We start from the raw sequence: 20,370 nt of genomic DNA on the forward strand, positions 1-20,370 counted from the left end.
TTCTTCAGAGGAAGTCGGTGAATAATTAATAAAGCGAGGAGCAAAACAACGATGTTTCTTTTTTAATTAACTTTCCTATGATTGTGTATTAATTATTTCTGTGCCTTTTTTGCTTTTTCTTTTCTTTTCTTTATTTATCCGGCAAGAGCGTTGTTCGATGGGAGAAGTTCCGATCCAATAACGGGTAATGGTTTATTCTTTATTGTTTAAACGTTAAGCCCCCTACGTTAAGAATTGCTTTAATGCAACAACTCAACATATATACACAGGACGACTTCTTTTTCGTCTTCATTGCAGTGAAACTTGGTTTGAAGGCAGTAAAACTTGGTTTAAAAAATTTACAAATCACTCCTACCATTTTGATTTTTTAGAAATCACCCTTCTATATTTTGGAAAATATTAAAAAATCAACATTTTTTGAAAATTCACACATAAACTTCTAATATTATTTTTTTTCAAAATACTTTAAAATTATTTTATTTTGTATTAGTTTTTTTTATATTTTTTAATTATTGCTAAAATAATTAGATTATTTTAAATATAATAATATATAACTATTGTTACGATGGGTAACCGGAGATTAATGGGCTAGATGGTATTGGTTGGCCCAAACGTATGAGAGAGGAGACCTGCAAGTGGGTTGACACATTGGGGCCTCCGCCCGACTTGTTCGTGAGAAGTGAGGGGGGTGGTACCTGCAAAGACACTCCGATGCCAAAGTCAGCAAAGGGAGCAAAACAGGTCTAGAGAGTATTGGAACTTGAGATACCTGAGGAGCGTCAGGGTATTTATAGTGGTGATCCAATAACTACCGTTGGAGTAGTGCCACCTTTTTAGGTGGATAACCGTCCCTTTATCTTAGGGAGGTTAAGATATGGCTCCTGGAAGTGGTTAGAGAGATTCTAGGGGCAGTTATCCTCTTGAAGGAGGGTTTATCTGCCAGCTAATCCTCGTACCGACTTCTTTAGAGCAAGTCGTGAAGATAGCCGACTTCTTGGTATCTGGTCGGTGTAGTGAAAGGCTCAACTCTTTTGGGTTGGGCCTTTTTTCTTGGATCCTGGGCCTTAGTGTTGGGTCAGGGTATGAACAGTGCCCCTACTCGAGCCCAACTTCTCTTCAAGATTTGGGTTCGAGTATTCTACTCGGGGTCGTAGCCGACTTGTTGGAGAATCGACGTGACGGTCTGTAACCGACGTGACTTTTCGTGACCTTTTGGTTCTGACAGTTACGTCTAATCAAGCGTCGCGTCCGTTAGGGATGTGCGCAGGAATTGATGGTCTTGGTAACGGTGCGTCTTTATTAATGACTGCCCCGTTTTTACCATTGTGCCCCTAACGTACTTATAAATACCTTCCCTCTCTTTCCTTGTTTTGTTTCTGCGATTTTTCAAATTTCCTCTTCATCTGTTCGTGCTACACTCTTGTGTTCGAAGGCTTTTACTTCCTCCAACCCTCATTTTCAGATAAAGGTTAGTTTTTTCTCCTTCTGTAACATGCTTTTCTATTTGCATGCCTTTATTTTGTAGATAGATAGGTTGGTTTGTAGACTTTCGTTTAGTTCCGTATTCCCTCCCTTTAGAGACCGTGTTTTTTGATTTTCCTTTTCTTTTTCCCTTGTAGGTTTTTGTCACCTTTTCAAGAAAAAAAAATGGCTTCCGTAGATGTTCTTTCTCAGTGGGTTGATGTCACGGTCCTAGGGGAGGAACCTTCGGTCGATACTGGGTTTATCACCCACCTTCGTACTCGCCACAGAATTTGTACTTCTAAGGAGGACGAGCCGAAGTATGAGTTGGTAGCCTCGGGTCCAGAAGACCGGGTTTGCTTAGGGAGGGCCAATGAAGCGGCCCCTCATTTTTTCTTTATGTATGAGTGTATGATCACCCGTTTGGGTGTTTTTCTTCCTTTTTCAAATTTTGAGATGTCTGTTTTGCATCACTGCCGAGTTGCCCCTACTCAGCTTCACCCCAACTCTTGGGGTTTTTTGAAAATTTATCAACTTATCAGCCAAGCTTTGGAGTTCCCGGCCTCTTTGAAGATTTTTTTCTATCTTTTTCATATGACCAAACCCTTTAGTGGGTTAAATAATAAGCAACAGTGGGTGTCTTTCCGAGCCATACAGGGTCGGAGAGTTTTCACCCTTTTTGACGAATCCTTCCATGACTTTAAAAATTATTTTTTCAAAGTGCAAGCTGTAGAGGGTCACCACCCCTTTTTTCTGGATGATACTTCTTCTCCTCGCTTTTTCCTGTACTGGTTGGAGGCCTCCCCCTGTGAGAAATATGGTCTGGATGACCTAGATGAAGTTGAGGCGGCCGTTGTGGGGTTCCTCCGAGAAGTGTGGGGGAGGGCCCCATATCTGGATACTAAGAAATTCCTCCAGGGGTCTCCGACTTTTATCCAGGCGCAACTAGGTAGCTTTTGTTTTTCTAATTTACTTCCGACTTGTGATTTCTTGTACCGACTTGTTTAATTACTTCTTGTTTTTGTAGAGATGGCGAAGAAGAATGCTCAGGAATCTTACCAGAGAGTCCAGGAGGCCAAAGCAAGGTCTCGAGCCAGGACTGGTGGCTCCAATGCGATTATCTCTCCTCTTCCTCCTCCTCCTCCTCGGAACGTTGGGACTCTTTCCCAGCCCATTGTGATTTCTTCTTCAGCTTCCTCTCAGCCGCTCCCTTCCGTCCGACCTTCTCCTGAGCCTGAGAAGAAGAAACGCAAGACTTTAGAGTCTGGCTCTTCTTTTGAAGGTGAGGTTAAGGCGGATGCCCTTGCATTCGTCCAAAAGTACATCTACCCCCATGCTCGTATAAGTATGGATGATGTAACTGTTAGGAATCACCTTACCACTTTGGTTGAGGAGAGTCTCAGGGCGGCGGGTGTTTGTGGTAAACTCTTAGATATTTTTGAGAAGGCTCCTCTCAGTTCTTTGGGTTCAACCTCGAGGGTTGAGGAGCTGGAAGGAAGACTTCTTATATATCAAGAGCATGAGAGGGGGTTGAAGGAGGAGGTCGCCAAGCTGAGGGAGGAGAGAGATGGCCTTCGGGAGAAGGAGAGGAAGTTGCAAGCCCAATGCAACATGGAGGTGGGCTTGAGGAAGACAGCGCAGGACAGCTACCAAAGTTTATTTGAGGATCTTATGTCTGTGAAGAATGATTTGCTGAATTCTCGGAAGGCATATACCGAGTTGGAGGACTCTATTGCTGAGGCTGCCGAGGAGGCTTGGAGGATCTTTAGGGAGCAAGTTGGAGTCATTGCTCCTGACTTGGATCTTTCTCCTTTGGATCCTGACAAAGTCGTCATTGACGGTGCCATAGTTGATCCCCCTGCTCCCGTGATCGTTTTCGAGTCAGAATTGAAGACTCGGGGGCAGAGGATCATTGAGTCCCCTCCTCACCCAAAGGACGCTCCGAGCACTTCAGCAGTTCCTCCGACTTCCTCTTCGTCTCCTATGGATGTCTCTCTCCCTGGTCCTGGTGGCGCTCTTCCTGACTCTGGTGGTGGTGATCCGTCTACTCCTCTTCCGAAAAAGTAATTTGTTGGCTATTTGGGAGCCCGGCCTGTGGGTTCCCCCTTTTTTAAACTTTTTATTTGTGTTTGGTGGTGTTTGAACGATTTACTTTTGGCCTTATAAGGCCGTAAACAAAACATTTAAAATACCCTTTTTTAATAAGGGTTTAAATTAACAAAAAATAAATACCCCTTCTTGGATAAGGGTTTAATGTTGATAAATACCCTTTTTTGGATAAGGGTTTAAGTTACCTTATGCGTGCATGCCTTTTTGATATTGATTTTTCGAACTCCCCTTGATCTTTTCTGAAAAACCTTTTCTTTGGCTTGTCTGTCTTTCTGAACCTTTTTGTTTTAAGGATTTTTAGGACAGCTTTCTAATCTTTTCCTGGGTTTTTTCGATCTCTTTTGTTATTCCTCGTACTCAATTTTGTTTTATTGAGTTTTTATGACTTAGACTACTTTTGTGATTCATTTTTGTTTTACTCGGTTTCCCATTTCGACTTATGAGTCGGAATGTTTCCGAGTTTATCATGATCAACCTCTGTAACCTCTTTACACCGACTTGTACCTCGTCGTTTTATCCTGACGACCATCTAGGTCGGTTCATGGGATTTTCACGTTTTGTCGAGTTTAAGTTGGCGCGTTTCGTCGAAAGAAAGAGAAAACGAAGAAGGAATTTATAAGAGATATTTGTAAGATGAAAAAGATCTTTATTAATTGGGGAGGTACCTTATTGCTACTAAGGGTTATTGACAATCTATTTCCCTTAGCCTCTACTATGATGCCTCGTTAAAAACCCTTCTCCAGAAAAAACCCTTTGATTTTTGGGAAAAAATCATGAAGTTGGGAAAAGAGTACATCAGGGAGTAGAGTTCACTTTTAACTGTAGTACCTTTTCATATTACAAGCATGCCACGACCTCGGTAACTCGGTTCCGTTCAGGTCGGTTATTTTATAATAACCTTTTCCTAAGACCTCATTGACTTTGTATGGTCCCTTCCAATTTGCAGCGAGTTTTCCTTCCCCTGATTTGTTGACTCCAATGTCGTTTCTGATCAAGACCAAGTCATTCGGGGCGAATGTTCTTCGAATGACTTTTTTGTTGTACCTTGTAGTCATCCTTTGCTTCAATGCTGCTTCTCTTATCTGGGCTTCTTCTCGGACTTCGGGGAGCAAGTCGAGCTCCTCTTTGTGCCCCTGTATGTTTCCGATCTCGTCATGGAAAATTACTCTTGGGATTTGTTCGTTGACTTCTATTGGTATCATGGCTTATACACCATAGACTAGTCGGAAAGGCGTTTCTCCAGTGGCGGACGGGGGGATTGTCCTGTAAGCCCATAGCACTTGTGGGAGCTCTTCGGCCCAGGCTCCTTTTGCATCTTGTAATCTTTTCTTCAGCCCTGCCAGTATGACTTTGTTGGCTGCCTCGGCTTGCCCATTGGCTTGCGGGTGCTCCACCGAGGTGAACTGGTGTTTGATTTTCATACTGGCTACTAGGCTTCTAAAGGTAGAGTCGATGAACTGGGTTCCATTATCTGAAGTAATGGAATAGGGTATCCCATATCTTGTGATGATATTTTTGTAGAAGAACCTCCGACTTCTCTGTGCGGTGATGGTGGCCAATGGTTCTGCTTCTATCCATTTTGTGAAGTAATCTATTCTCACGATCAGGTATTTGACATGTCCTGGCGCCTGGGAAAAATGACCTAACAAATCCATTTCCCATTTCGCAAAGGGCCATGGAGAAGTGATGCTGATGAGCTCCTCCGGGGGAGCCACGTGGAAATTTGCATGCATCTGGCATGGTTGACACTTTTTCACAAATTCGGTCGCATCTTTCTGCAAGGTCGGCTAGTAGAATCCAGCTCGGACCACTTTCCTGGCTAATGACCTTGCTCTGAAATGATTTCCGCAGATCCCACTATGGACTTCCTCTAACACCTCGGTGGTTTTTGAGGTCGGTACGCACTTTAACAATGGTGTTGATATCCCCCTCCTGTAGAGAATATTTTTCACCAAGGTGTAGTGTTGTGCTTCCCTCCGGATTTTCTTAGCCTCTTTTTCCTCCTTCGGAAGGATGTTGAATTTCATGTATTCGACCAAGGGGTTCATCCATCCGAGGCTTAATCTGACTACCTCGAGGACCTCTTGTTTGTCTTTTTCTTTTAGTACGGAGGGTTCCTAGAGAGTTTCCTGGATCAGGCTTCTGTTATTCCCTCCTGGCTTGGTACTTGCTAACTTGGATATGGCGTCTGCTCTGCTATTTAGATCCCGAGTTATGTGTTTGACCTCGGTTTCTGCAAAGCGCCCAATGTGTTCCAGAGTTTTTTCCAAGTACCTCTTCATATTTGGGTCCTTTGCCTGATACTCTCCACTTATCTGGGAGGTCACCACTTGCGAGTCGCTGTATATCATCACCTTTGTAGCACCGACTTCTTCCGCCAGCTTCAATCCAGCAATCAAGGCTTCATACTCTGCCTGATTATTTGAAGCTGGGAATTCAAATTTGAGGGAAACCTCTATCTGGGTTCCTCTTTCATCCACCAATATTATGCCTGCACCGCTTCCTGTTTTGTTTGAGGATCCATCTAAGTAGAGTTCCCATGTAGTTGGTTTTTCCTCTTGGTCTCCTGCATATTCTGCAATGAAGTCGGTGAGGCACTGGGCTTTAATCGCCGTCCGAGTTTCATACTTCAAGTCGAACTCGGAGAGCTCTATTGCCCATTGAACCATTCTCCCTGCAACATCCATCTTTTGGAGGATTTGCTTCATGGGTTGGTTCGTGCGGACTCTTATTGTGTGAGCTTGAAAGTAAGGCCGTAGCCTTCGTGAGGCTACTACTAAGGAGTAGGCAAACTTCTCTAGTTTGTGGTACCTTAGCTCAGGGCCTTGTAGAACTTTACTGATGAAATATACTGGGTGCTGACCGGCCTCGTCTTCTCTTATCAGGGCCGATGAGACGGCCTTGTCTGCTACAGATAAGTATAGAACGAGGTCTTCTCCAGCTATAGGTCGGGTCAGAATAGGAGGTTGGCTCAAGAATCTTTTGAACTCCTGGAACGCTTCCTCGCATTCAGGAGTCCATTCGAACTGACATCCCTTTCTCAATAAGGAGAACAGTGGAAGGGATTTTAGTGCTGATCCTGCCAAAAATCTGGAGAGGGCTGCAAGTCGGCCATTCAGTTGTTGGACCTCTCTTAAACAAGTCGGGCTTTTCATCTCCAGGATAGCTCTACACTTATCAGGATTTGCTTCGATCCCTCTTTGTGTCAGCATAAATCCTAGAAATTTTCCTGCCTCTACCACGAAGGGACACTTTGCGGGATTTAATCTCATCCCGTGTAACCTTATGGTGTCAAAGACTCGTGAGAGATCTGACAAGAGGTCGACTTCTTTTTCGGTTTTTACCAGCATGTCGTCGACGTATACTTCAATTAGGCTTCCAAGGTGAGAGGCGAACACCTTATTCATCAACCTCTGGTATGTGGCTTGATGAATGGATTTTTGATGGTATAGAATTTCACAAATGAATTCTCGTTGCAAGTATAGTTTCTAAACCAATCACTAATCCTTTCATACAAAAAGTTGTTTGTCACTAGTACAAACCCCTAAAATTTATAAACCGAAGTATTGGACCTCGGGTCGTTCTCCCTAGGAATTACAATAAAGTGTCTTGTTATTGGTTATGAGTTATTTTGGGGTTTTGGATAAGAAGCATGAAAAGTATATGGCAATGAAAATAAACTAACAACTATAAAAGGCTCTTGGCAAGGTGTGAGAACTAGAAGTCCTATCGTAGTTATCCTTCTCAATTGTGATGAGAATTATTCATTGCTACCACTTAGTTAACCCTTACTAATTAAAGGAAAGTCAAGTGGATGAATTGACTTGAGCCACAAGTCCTAGCCAACTCCCAAGGAAAAACTAGCTTTAGTGCACTCCAAACCAATTAGCAATCTCTCCAATTATCAATCAACAAAGGAATTAGATAACTCAAGTGTCACTAATTACTCTACCTAGGCCAAGAGGAACAAAATCTACACTAAAACTAAAAGAGACATTTCAACAAACACATAAAGTGCAAGAAGAGTAAACATTATTAAATGCAAGAATTAAAGGAATCTACAACTACAAAAACAAGAGATCAACAATAGAAAAGCAAAGAAGACACATTTATTATGAATTACCTCTTATTGAATTGGAAGAATGTAGAAAGAACAATACTAGATCTACAACAAAGTATAAGAACAACATAAAGGAAATTACAACAAAGGAATAGAAGAAGATTGAATGTAGCAACAAAGAATTGAGAGATAGAAGTGGAAGAAAGCAAAGATTAAAACCTAGATCTAAAAACTAAACCTAATTCTAATCCTAATTCTAGAGAGAAGAGAGAGCTTCTCTCTCTAGAAACTAACTCTCACTACTAAACTAAACTAAACTAAACTAATGGTCAAAAGTAAGTAAAGTATGAAAAGTATGAAAAAGTATGAAAAGTATGAAAAGTATGAAAAGTATGTTGATTCCCCTTCAATCCTTGGCTTAAATAGCATCAGAAATGAGTTGGATTGGGCCCACAAGGCTTCTAAAATCGCTGGCCACGTTTGCATTAAGTGGGTCATGTGCCACCATCGGCGCGTCCGCGTACCGTGCGCGTGCGCGCCCCTATGCGCGATGCAACTATGGCAAATCTTATATCGTTTCGAAGCCCCGGATGTTAGCTTTCCAACCCAACTGGAACCGCATCAATTGGACCTCTGTAGCTCAAGTTATGGTCGTTTAAGTGCGAAGAGGTCGGTTTGACAGCTTTTGCGATTCCCTCATTTCTTCATGAGTTCTCCATTTTTACATGCTTTTCCTTCATTCCCTTGATCCAATCCTTGCCTCCTAAATCTGAAATCACTTGACAAACACATCAAGGCATCTAATAGAATCAAGGTGAATTAAATTTAGCTATTTTAAGTCCTAAAAAGCATGTTTTCACTCTTAAGCACAATTAAAGGAGAATATGTAAAACCATGCTAATTCATTGAATAAATGTGGGTAAAAGGTGATAAAATCCCCTAAATCAAGCACAAGATAAACCCTACAAATGGGGTTTGTCATGGCTCCTGCATTTTTCAATCCAAATGGCATGACCACGTAGCAGAAATTAGCTCTGGGTGTGATGAATGACGTCTTCTCCTGGTCTGGCTCATACATCGGGATTTGGTTATACCCCGAGTAGGCGTCCATGAACGACAAGTATTGATACCCCGAGCTGGAGTCTACTGGGGTGTCAATACTTGGCAGTGGATAAGGGTCCTTGGGACAGGCCTTATTTAAGTCGGTATAGTCGACACACATTCTCCATTTGCCATTTTGTTTTTTGACTAGCACTACATTGGCTAGCCATGTTGGGTATTTAACTTATCTGATGAAGCCGGCTTCTAAGAGTGCCTGCACTTGCTCTTCCACTACTAGAGCTCGTTCTGGGCCGAGCTTACGCCTTCTCTGCTGCACAGGTCGGGACCCCGGGTAGACCGAAAGCTTGTGGGACATGAGCTCGGGGTCTATCCCAGGCATGTCGGAGGCCTTGCAGGCGAAGAGATCGGAGTTATCTCTTAGGATCTTAGCCAACCCTTGTTTTAGGGTTTCCCCTAGGTTGGCTCCTATGTGAGTAATTTTCCCTTCCTCTTCGCCTACCTGTATCTCCTGGGTTTTTCCTCCCGGCTGTGGTCGCAGCTCTTCTCTAGCCCTTGCACCTCCGAGCTCTATTGTGTGGACTTCTCGGCCTTTTCTTCTCAGGTTTAGGCTTTCATTGTAGCATTTCCTTGCCAATTTCTGGTCTCCCCTTACCGTTGCTATCCCCGCTGAGGTCGGGAATTTCATACAAAGGTGGGGAGTGGATACCACCGCTCCGAGTCGATTAAGGGTAGCTCTGCCGATTAAAGCATTATATGCTGACCCTACATCGATGACTATAAAGTCTATACTCAGAGTTTTTGATTTTTTCCTTTTTCCAAAAGTGGTGTGGAGGGACAAAAATCCCAGTGGCTTTATTGGCGTGTCACCTAATCCGTACAAGGTGTCGGGGTAGGCTCTTAACTCTTTTTCATCCAACCCTAGTTTGTCGAAAGCGGGTTTGAAAAGAATGTCCGCCGAGCTTCCTTGGTCTACTAGGGTTCTATGGAGATGGGAATTTGCTAGGATCATAGTTATTACCACTGGATCATCGTGTCCAGGGATTATTCCTTGCCCGTCTTCTTTTGTGAATGAAATAGTAGGGAGGTCGGATGACTCTCCTCCAACCTGGTAGACTCTCTTAAGATGCCTTTTGCGAGAGGATTTGGTGAGTCCCCCTCCCGCAAACCCTCCTGAGATCATATGGATATGTCTCTCCGGAGTCTGCGGTGGTGGGTCTCTTCTATCCATATTATCTCGCTTTCTCTTCCCATGACTGTCCGACCTTTCTATGAGATATCTGTCAAGCCGACCTTCTCTAGCCAGCTTTTCTATCACATTTTTAAGGTTGTAGCAGTCGTTTGTGGAGTGACCATATATTTTATGGTACTCACAGTAGTCGCTGCGGCTCCCCCCTTTTTTATTTTTAATGGGTCTGGGGGGTGGCAGCCTTTCAGTATTACAAATCTCTCTGTATACATCTACTATAGAGACCTTTAGAGGAGTATAAGAGTGATATTTTCTTGGTCTATCGAGACCGAGTTCTTCCTTCTTTTTGGGTTCCCTCTCCCTCTCTTTTGTTGAGGGGAGATGCCCAGGTTGCCAACTCAAATCTCTCAGCCTAGCATTCTCCTCCATGTTGATGTACTTTTCAGCTCTTTCCTGTACATCACTTAAGGAGGTGGGGTGTCTTTTTGATATGGACTGTGAGAAGGGACCTTCTCTAAGCCCATTGACTAACCCCATTATGACTGCCTCAGTGGGCAGGTCTTGGATTTCCAAACATGCTTTGTTGAACCTTTCCATGTAGGCTCGCAAGGATTCTCTGACCTCCTGCTTTATCCCTAGGAGGCTTGGCGCATGTTTTACTTTGTCTTTCTGGATAGAGAACCTCATCAAGAACTTCCTTGAGAGTTCTTCAAAACTGGTGACCGACCTCGGGGGGAGGCTGTCGAACCATTTCATCGCCACTTTCGACAAGGTTGTCGGGAAAGCTTTGCATTGCGTAGCATCAAAAGCATCAGCCAGATACATCCGACTTTTAAAGTTGCTTAAGTGATGCTTTGGATCTGTGGTTCCATCATAGAGGTCCATATCGGGGCTTTTAAAGTTTCTTGGAACCTTTGCCCTCATTATGTCCTCACTAAAAGGATCATCCCCTCCTAGGGGCGACTCTTCTCTATCGTCACGGGAGTTCCGACCTTTGAGGGAGGATTCTAACTTTAAGAGTTTTTTCTCTAACTCTTTTCGTCGATCCATCTCCTCTCTTAGGTGCTTTTCTATCTCCCTTTGTCGTTCCCGTTCCAGTTCTAGCTGTTCCAGGCGACTTTGGTGGACATGGACTAATCCCATGAGTTCAGTTGCGTGAGACTGTCCGTCCTTCTCCGACTCACGGCCTTCAGAGGAATTCACCTTCGGGGTTTTGACTTCGGAGGTACCCTCTCTGTGTTGATCGTTGGTTTCCTGGCGGAGGGTTAGGTCCGCGTCATTATTTCCGGTATCCAGATTCTCTTATTCGGAATCTGTTTCCACATGACCCTCCTCAGGGAATCTGTCCGCCATCACTGGTTGATCTCTCGGGTCCCCGGCAACGGTGCCAATGTTACGATGGGTAATCGGAGATTAATGGGCTAGATGGTATTGGTTGGCCCAAACGTATGAGAGAGGAGACCTGCAAGTGGGTTGACACCTTGGGGGCCTCCGCCCGACTTGTTCGTGAGAAGTGAGGGGGGTGGTACCTGCAAAGACACTCCGATGCCAAAGTCAGCAAAGGGAGCAAAACAGGTCTAGAGAGTATTGGAACTTGAGATACCTGAGGAGCGTCAGGGTATTTATAGTGGTGATCCAATAACCACCGTTGGAGTAGTACCACCTTTTTAGGTGGATAACCGTCCCTTTATCTTAGGGAGGTTAAGATATGGCTCCTGGAAGTGGTTAGAGAGATTCTAGGGGCAGTTATCCTCTTGAAGGAGGGTTTATCTGCCAGCTAATCCTCGTACCGACTTCTTTAGAGCAAGTCGTGAAGATAGCCGACTTCTTGGTATCTGGTCGGTGTAGTGAAAGGCTCAACTCTTTTGGGTTGGGCCTTTTTTCTTGGATCCTGGGCCTTAGTGTTGGGCCAGGGTATGAACAACTATGTATATTAATAAATTAAATAAAATAATTTTAAATGGTTACCTTCTTAACTTCACCTTTTCAATATAATTAGCAAATAGTGTAAGCATTTATGTAGTCATTTTGCTATAGCACAAAGATAGTATAAAGGAATTTAGAAATATCTTGTAATCAAAATAAATTAGCCAAAAATAATCAGAATTTGTTTTATCAATTATTCTTTATATATAAGTCATTTTTTTTATACAAGTCATTTATATTCACGCGCGCACGTTTTTCTTTCTGTCATTACTACACGTTCTTTTTTTTATTATTCTTCGAGTAAACTACTATTTCTACCCATAAAAGTTGAAAATGCTGACATATCTACCTATAAAAAACAAAAATTACCATTTGTACCCATAAAAAAAAATGATTTTTACAAGCAAAATTATCCAAACCCTAAAAAATTAAATAAAATTCCTAAACTACCCTTCTCTCCACCACTACCACTATCATCTCTCTCTCTCTCTCTCTTTCTCTCTCTCTCAATGTTCTGCTAGGGCAAATCTTGCAGGCTCTGATGGTGCAATCAGCTCTCTCCACAGGTGGAGCATCGGGCTTTCACCCCCGAAGAGAATGGCACCATAATCAGAGCTCACGCTCGGTTCGACAACAAGTGGGCCACCATAGCCCTACTCTTTTTCGGCAGAACCGACAATGCCATTAAGAACCACTGGAACTCCACCCTCAAACGCAAGTGCGCCTCCATGGACCCCATCGACGATCCTCACTTCGCACAGCCACTCAAATGTTCTATTAGCGCCGGCGCCGCCATACTCGTGTCAACGGTGGTGGTGAGGTACTCGTTGCCAACGGTGATGGCGACGACGGATATGGCGGGCAGGAAGGGGAGGATGCGGATGGAGAGCCAGGAGTGTGCAGTGGAAATGTCAGAGCTGATGTTGGCGACGCGGGAGTTCTCGAGGGAGACAATGAAATCAATGGTAAAAGTTTGGAGGATTCAGGGTTAGAGTCATAGATCTTAACCTTGCTGATGAGTGTTTTCGATTAACCCTTAAAAAAGTCGCAGCATTTGAATGTGTGTGCAGAAAAAACCCAATCCATTCAGGTGGTGAAGTTAACAGCAATGATGGCTGATGGTGATGGTGGTGGTGGTGCTGTTGAGTCGCGATCGACATCGATGGGGGAGTGTGCGGTCGAAAGGGTTAGGGTGACGGCTGAGGAGGAGGGTGAGACGGTAGTATTGAGCAGTAATGTGGTTGATGTTGGGATTGGGTCGCTCAGAACATTGAGAGAGACAGGAGGAGGGAGGAGATGATAGTGGTAGTGGTGGAGAGAATGGTAGTTTAGGAATTTTATTTAATTTTTTAGGGTTTGGATAATTTTGCTTGTAAAAACTATTTTTTATGGGTACAAATGGTAATTTTCGTTTTCTATGGGTAGATATGTCAGCGTTTTCAACTTTTATGAGTAGAAATGGTAGTTTACTCTTATTCTTCTTGCTGCATGTTGTTGTTGTTGTTGTTCTTCTTCTTCTTCTTCTTCTTCTTCTTCTTCTCTTTCGTTATCGTCGTCACCAACATCGCTTCCTTCTTCTCCTCCTTCTTTTTTCATTCTTTTTTCATTGGAATTTTTTCTCCTCCTTTCTTTGCCTCCTTCTCCTTCTCCTCCATCAGCAGTTATCTCGCTATTGAAGATAATGAATAATTCAAGTTCAGATTATCAATTGAACTAGAACAAAATTGATTATTGTTTTAAATCCAATCAAGTGGTTGAGGTGTTGTTCGATTCTAGTTAATATTTTTGTTAGTAGTTTATGATTCTTGAGGTGAATAATGTTTCATCGTTGATAGTTTGAATTGAATATAATGTAAAAGTTATGCATTAAAGAAAATATTTTTCTGTATTTGCAGCAAATTTGGGTGTAACACGAAGATATGTAGGTGTAACACGAAGATATTTGAGTGTATTGTTTAAGAATTTTCAGTGTATGTGTGCTGATAAGTTTTGCATAATTCAAAACTCTTCTTCTTCTTGTTTTACCTTCTCAAGTTTCTTCTTGGTTTACTCTCTTAACAAGAATAAAAACAAAAAAATCAAACAAAGAAGAAGAAGAAACACATAATGCTGCAAAATTACTTGAAAAATGATGAACTTACATTCATTCAACTAAAAGAAAGAAAGAAATAAGGAAAAAAAAAGAAGAAGGAAAAAAATGCAGCATTAGAGGAAATATTTTTCTGTATTTGCAGCAAATTTGGGTGTAACACGAAAATATTTGGGTGTAACACGAAGATATTTGAGTGTATTGTTTAAAAATTTTCGGTGTATGTGTGCTGATAAGTTCTACATAATTCAAAACTCTTCCTCTTCCTCCTCATCATCTTCTGCTGCTTCTTCTTCTTCATTTTCTTATTTCATATTCTCATAATTCTTCTTGGAGGAAAAACTCAAATAAAGAAAAAAAAATACATAATGTTGCAAAATCAATAGAAAGAGGAAGAGGAAAAAAAATGCAGCAACAACAACAACAATAAAAAAACGACGATGAAGATGAAACACCAAAGAAAAAGGAGAAAAAACGCAAAAGAAGAAGGAGAAGAAGAAGGAAGAGGAAGAAGGAGGAGAAGGAGGAACGCGAGATATAAAGAGAAACGTGATTTTCACATGCGCGTTATGCAAGTGGATTTTGTTGAGTTAGGATTAACTTGTATGACTTGTATGCCAAAATGACTTGTATGCATAGTAGTACTCTTATTTTATTTAGTATTCATTAATTGTTGTAACAATTAATGAATATTAAATAAGACAAATTTTGGCTATTTTTTTAGTCCCCTAACATTACCCAAAAATTAATTTTTCTCTTACTTGTGTAAGCACTTTACTTCGAATTTTAGTGGAAATAATAGAACTTGTGTGTATATATTTTTTAACAGAAATATTTGATAACTAAAGAAAATTAGCCAAAAACAGTCATAACTTGTCTTATTTAACATTTATTAATTGTTGCGACAATTAATGAATGTTAAATAAGGTAAGTTCTGACTGTTTTTTTGTTTCCCTAGTATTACCACTTTTTTAAATCTAACAAATTACGTATATACTATTTACTTATTAACTTGAGTGACGGAGTGTCTTTTCAACTGTCTACTCTCTTGTTTTCTCATTGCCGAAGTATAACTCATCCCAAAAAAAAGCTTGCAAATACTTATCGGCAAACGAGCTATACAGCAGTCAACCTCCACAAAAACAGAAAACAATATTCTAATTATTTTTAAATTAAAGTAATAAATTTTACATCATGAAATATAAGGTTATAAATTTAATGTAATTAAATATTCATTTATTTTATTATCTTACCAATTTTCTTCATTTTAAAAAGATGCTTTTCCTATTATTGAGCTGCCACCTTATAACATAATCTTTTGTCGCTTCCCGCGACGAATATCAACTAATCAAGACATAAGCATCTTCGTCATCATCATCAACGCAAATAATCATAATTATATCAACGCTAACAGTGAAATTTAACATAACATGCGCAACAGCAATAATAGCAATAGCCATAGCTCAAACCATTAGAGAGCAGCCATGGCCACCCCAATGAACCTCACTTCCAACTTCTTTTTCTTCATCTTCACCGTTACAATCATCTACGTAGCCTACACCTTTCCCAAGCTCCAACCAAATCAAACAAACCTTGCATTCTACGTCCACGAACACTTCACTGGCGAAGACACAACCGCGGCAACCGTGGCCGGAAAGGCAGGCCCCACCTCCAACATCTTCCACTTCGGCACCGTTGCAGTGGTGGATGACCCAGTAACAGTGGGACCCAGCGTCGACTCAAAAGTCATCGGAAGGGCCCAGGGACTTTACATAAACTCGCAGCTTGACGGAAAAGGGTTGCACATGGCATTCTCGGTGATATTCACCGATGGAAAGTTCAAAGGAAGCACGTTGGAGATTCAAGGCTCTGATATATTCGGAATGAAGGAACGAGAATTTGGTGTTGTTTCTGGGACCGGTTATTTTCGGTTCGTCAAAGGGTATGGGGTTATGGAAACGGTTTTCAAGGATTTAGCTAAGCTCAGAGGAACGCTTAAACTCAATGTAACGGTCAAGCATTATTAATTAGATTTTGTAGTTTAAATCTTTTGTCATTGGTTGAACTATTGCGCTAGATCTATCAATAGGTTTCTTCAACAAGTTATTTTGATACCACAAAAATATAATTTAACAGTTTTTTCTATTAAGATAATTCGATTATTTAACTATCCTCGTTTGTATTGGTAAGTCGAATGTGTAGGACCCGTTAATTTTAGTTAGGTTAAATATGATTTTAGTCTCAACATACGTTGAAAATTTATTTTGTTTTTGACTTTTTTTTCTATAAAATGGTCTCAATAGTTTAATTTAGTTTTAAAATCGTCTTTGCACGAAAATATCTCTCTTTTTTCTCAATCTTCTTCCTCAACATTAACTAGAAATAGAAGTAGAAGCACAAACACAAAAATAGAAGCAGGCAAAAGTAGAAATCAGAAGCAGAATAACAACAATCAAACAACAACAATCAGCAAAACAACAACAACAATAACAATGGATAATGAAATCAGAACAACAATAAAAATAGAACCAAAAGAAAAAGTAAAAACAGAAGCTGACAGAAGCAGAAGCAACCAACGCATGAACAACAACAATGGAATAAAAGGAATAAACAGAAGCAACCAGAAGCATCAACAACAACAACAATGAAATCTTTTAAATTTGAAAAATTAAAGAAAAAAGGAATAAAAAATTAAAACAGAGGGAAAGGATTGCGGTGGACGGCGGTGGTGGGGAGGGGGGCTGCGGCGGTGAACGGCGATGCGGTGTTGGCGGGCTACAAATCACCACGAAGAGGGCACTGTGGTGGTCGGCGACGCTGTGGAAGGCTTCGTTCCTTTCTTCTCTTTCTCTCTCCCACTGCTCTCTCTTATTTTGCCGTTAGTGTATGTGATGAGGAAGAAAGAAGCAGCAGCGGCAGCAAGGAGTAACAACAACGGCATGGACGAAATAAATTTTTGACTTCTACGTTAGAGACCAAAATCGTACTTAACACTTTTAGTTATTCGAAGTAAATTGAAACAACTTTCTTCGATTTATTATGGAATGTAACTTTTTAACATGACTTCACTAGTAAACCGAAATTATTCGCTTCAATTTATTACATGTATCCTTGATCCGTTACTCAGTTATGACCCACACTTACTATAAATTCGGAATCTGGCATAGCTGGCAGATACACTTTCCCCAACAATCTCCCCACTCAGAACAGTATCATCCCAACAAATCCGGACAGTAACAAAACTCAGACCCCGTCAAACCCACAAGCAAGATACGCGTAACAAACCATTCAAATAACCCACTACAAATACCAACAAACTACTAAGCTAAGGGTACGTACTTCACTCTAAGTTTTCTTTTGAACTCTCTCATACCCCTACTTACTTGAGCGTTGGAGTCCCTTTTCAGGTATCCAACGCCACCTCCCCAGAAGAAGAGGACGTTCCCCACTCTGTATTCTGAGGAAAGCCAGTTCAAGCATCAGCAGAACAAGCTATACCTCGGAGTCCATTTTCACACAGGAATATTTGGCACCCACCGTGGGGCCACGATTTTAATCTAACCCCGCCTTTTCTGTATTTTGTATATCCCTTCATTTCCTTTTGCAGGACACAACAGATGGCAGACGAGCACAGTCACACTCCCTCCATCAACCAAGCGGAAATTTTGGCAATTAATGGGGCCCTCAGGGCCGAGAATAAAAAAATGGCTGAGCTCCTACGACAGATGGGGCATGATCGGAGCAAAGGAGAACACAAAAGTACCGAAAACAGGTATAACGATGACGAGCACACCTCGGAAACCAGACACGCCATTCCCAAAACCACCAAAATGACTACCAAAAAGAGAACCAACCCCTTCGCCAAAGAAGTCATGAACTTCGAAATGCCCCAAAACTTCACCCTACCATTAACCCTAAAACCTTACAATGGAATAGGAGATCCGAACGTCCACGTCACTAAGTTCCAAGCCATGATGTTCATGAATAAAGATTCCGACCCGATCTTATGCCGCACTTTCCCTACTTTCTTAGACGAAGCCGCTCTGATTTGGTTCTCCAATCTCCCTTAAAGCTCCATCTCTAACTTGGACGAGCTAGCAGACCAGGTTGTCAATCACTTCGCCGCATCCAAAATATACGTCCATAACTCTAATTACCTAACCACCATTAAGCAGGGACCAAACGAGAGCCTAAAAGACTACATGACCAGGTTTGCCGAAGCAAACTACGTCAAAGACCTACCAGAAATATTCCAACAACTTCTAAAATACAATATGAAGCTTAACCCTGATAAATGTGCTTTCGGAGTACAAAGTGGCAAGTTCCTCGGCTTCATACTCACTTGCCGAGGTATAGAGGCAAATCTAGAGAAGTGTCGGGCAGTCTTGAACATGCGAAGTCCAAAGACAGTCAAGGAGATCCATCAACTAACCGGCCGACTGGCAGCCCTAGCCCGATTTCTGCCTCGGATAGCCCACAGATCACACCATTTTTTCAAAAATCTAAGAAAACAACAGGAGTTTCACTGGACCGAGGAATGCGAAAAAGCTTTCACCGAGCTCAAGGCCATACTTTCAGCTCCCCCAATCCTCCAAACTCCAGAAGTAGGTAAACCATTCTATCTATATTTATCTATTACTGACCATGCTATCAGTTTTGTCTTAGTAACAGAAGCAGAAAAGCAGCAACACTCAGTATACTTTGTCAGTAAATCACTACAAAATGCCGAGATCTGTTACCCAAAATTAGAGAAACTAGCTCTAGCCCTGGTCACAACAGCTAGACGCCTACGACACTACTTCCAAAGTCACACCATCGTGGTCCGAATAGAACAACTTTTAAGACAAATACTGACGAAGCCCGAGCTAGCAAGAAGGCTAATCAAATGGTCGATCGAGCTGTCAGAATACGACATTCAATACCAATCCAGAGGAGCCATCAAATCCCAAGCACTAGCCGACTTCATTGCAGAACTCACTGCAGAGGAACAAGATCCTAAAAACAACACATGGACACTATACGTCGACGGAGCCTCAAACAGCAAAGGCTCCGGAGCAGGAATACTCCTCGAAGACAAACACGGGGCGCAATTCGAGCAATCCCTGCAATTTACTTTTCATGCAAGCAACAACCAAGCAGAGTACGAAACTCTAATTGCAGGACTCCGACTAGCTCAAACAATGGGAATAACATATTTAAACGTCAAGTGCGACTCTCTGCTGGTAGTACAACAGGTAACAGGTATTTTCCAGGTAAAAGACCCGTTGCTAGAAAAATACAATGTCATCGTCAGCAACCTCGTCAAAAATGTTCAAAAATTCAACATATCTCATATACCTCGGGAACAGAATGACAGAGCAGATATTTTCTCAAAACTAGCAACAATAAGAAGTCAAACTACACCATCCATTTTATCCCAACTAACACTCGAAGAACCTAGTGTTATACTAACATCAATATCGAGTATTTCGCAGGAAGATGACTGGAGATCACCCTTCATCACTTACTTGCAAACAGGGAACATCCCTAGCAACGTCCAAAATCAACGAAAGTTCAAACGAAGAGCAAGTTTCTACACAATGCTCGAAGCCGACTTATACAAAAGAGGATTCACAAGACCCCTGCTAAGATGCTTAAACACAGCAGAGGCCAAATTGACAATAGATGAAGTCCATAAAGGAGTTTGTGGTACACACATCGGCGGCCGAAGTCTAGCTGCCAAGATCCTCCGAGTTGGTTACTACTGGCCGACGTTACAACAAGACTGCATGAATAAAGTCAAACATTGCGACCACTGCCAACGCCACGCACCGATCATTCATACCCCGGCTGAACAACTACATGCATCCGACATATGCTGGCCATTCAACAAATGGGGGCTAGATATCCTCGGACCATTCCCACCCGCTCCAGGCCAGGTTAAGTTTTTAATTGTCGCCATAGATTACTTCACAAAATGGATAGAGGCTACACCACTGGCAAAAATCACTTCTGAAAAAATGATTTCTTTCGTATGAAAAAACATACTATGCCGGTTTGGTATTCCTCAATCCATCATCACCGAAAATGGTAGACAATTTATAGATAAAAAATTCACAACCTTTTTACAAAATTTCAAAATAGTTCAACAATTCTCTTCTGTCGAACATCCACAAACTAACGGCTTAGCTGAAGCCGCCAATAAGATCATTTTGCAAGGACTAAAAAAGAAGCTCAATGAATCAAAAGAAGAATGGGCCGAGCTTATTCCCGAAATCTTATGGAGCTACAACACAACCGAACACACAACAACAAAGGAAACGCCATTCAGGCTAGTTTACGAAAGTGACGCAATGATACCAATTTAGGTATCCCTACAAAACACCAAAACCACACTAACAAACGAAAGCAACAATATGGAAAGCAGAAGAGTTGAACTCGACCTCATAGACGAAACTCGTGACAAAGCCGCACTACAACAAACAGCGGCAAAATGAG

At 41.8% G+C, this 20,370-nt stretch overlaps 3 protein-coding genes across 3 annotated transcripts; all 3 read left to right on the forward strand.

The window, feature by feature from the left end:
- The first annotated feature begins 2,808 nt into the window (after window positions 1-2,808).
- LOC148578776 (uncharacterized) lies at window positions 2,809-3,528 on the forward strand. The gene has a single exon (XM_088503196.1). The coding sequence runs from the start codon at window positions 2,809-2,811 to the stop codon at window positions 3,526-3,528; it is 720 nt and encodes a 239-aa protein (XP_088359322.1).
- Window positions 3,529-15,312: 11,784 nt separating this feature from the next.
- On the forward strand, window positions 15,313-16,004 carry LOC107620112 (dirigent protein 21-like). The gene has a single exon (XM_016322331.3). It carries the CDS (start codon window positions 15,378-15,380, stop codon window positions 15,918-15,920), a length of 543 nt encoding a protein of 180 aa, XP_016177817.1. The 5' UTR covers window positions 15,313-15,377; the 3' UTR covers window positions 15,921-16,004.
- A 2,091-nt stretch (window positions 16,005-18,095) lies between these two features.
- LOC107614759 (uncharacterized) lies at window positions 18,096-19,910 on the forward strand. Its single transcript, XM_016316899.1, has one exon. The coding sequence runs from the start codon at window positions 18,096-18,098 to the stop codon at window positions 19,908-19,910; it is 1,815 nt and encodes a 604-aa protein (XP_016172385.1).
- Window positions 19,911-20,370: the final 460 nt, after the last annotated feature.

The sequence above is a fragment of the Arachis ipaensis genome, chromosome B1 (genome assembly GCF_059453495.1).
Source record: "Arachis ipaensis isolate K30076 ecotype BB chromosome B1, ASM5945349v1, whole genome shotgun sequence".
In the NCBI taxonomy this organism is placed as follows: Eukaryota; Viridiplantae; Streptophyta; class Magnoliopsida; order Fabales; family Fabaceae; genus Arachis; species Arachis ipaensis.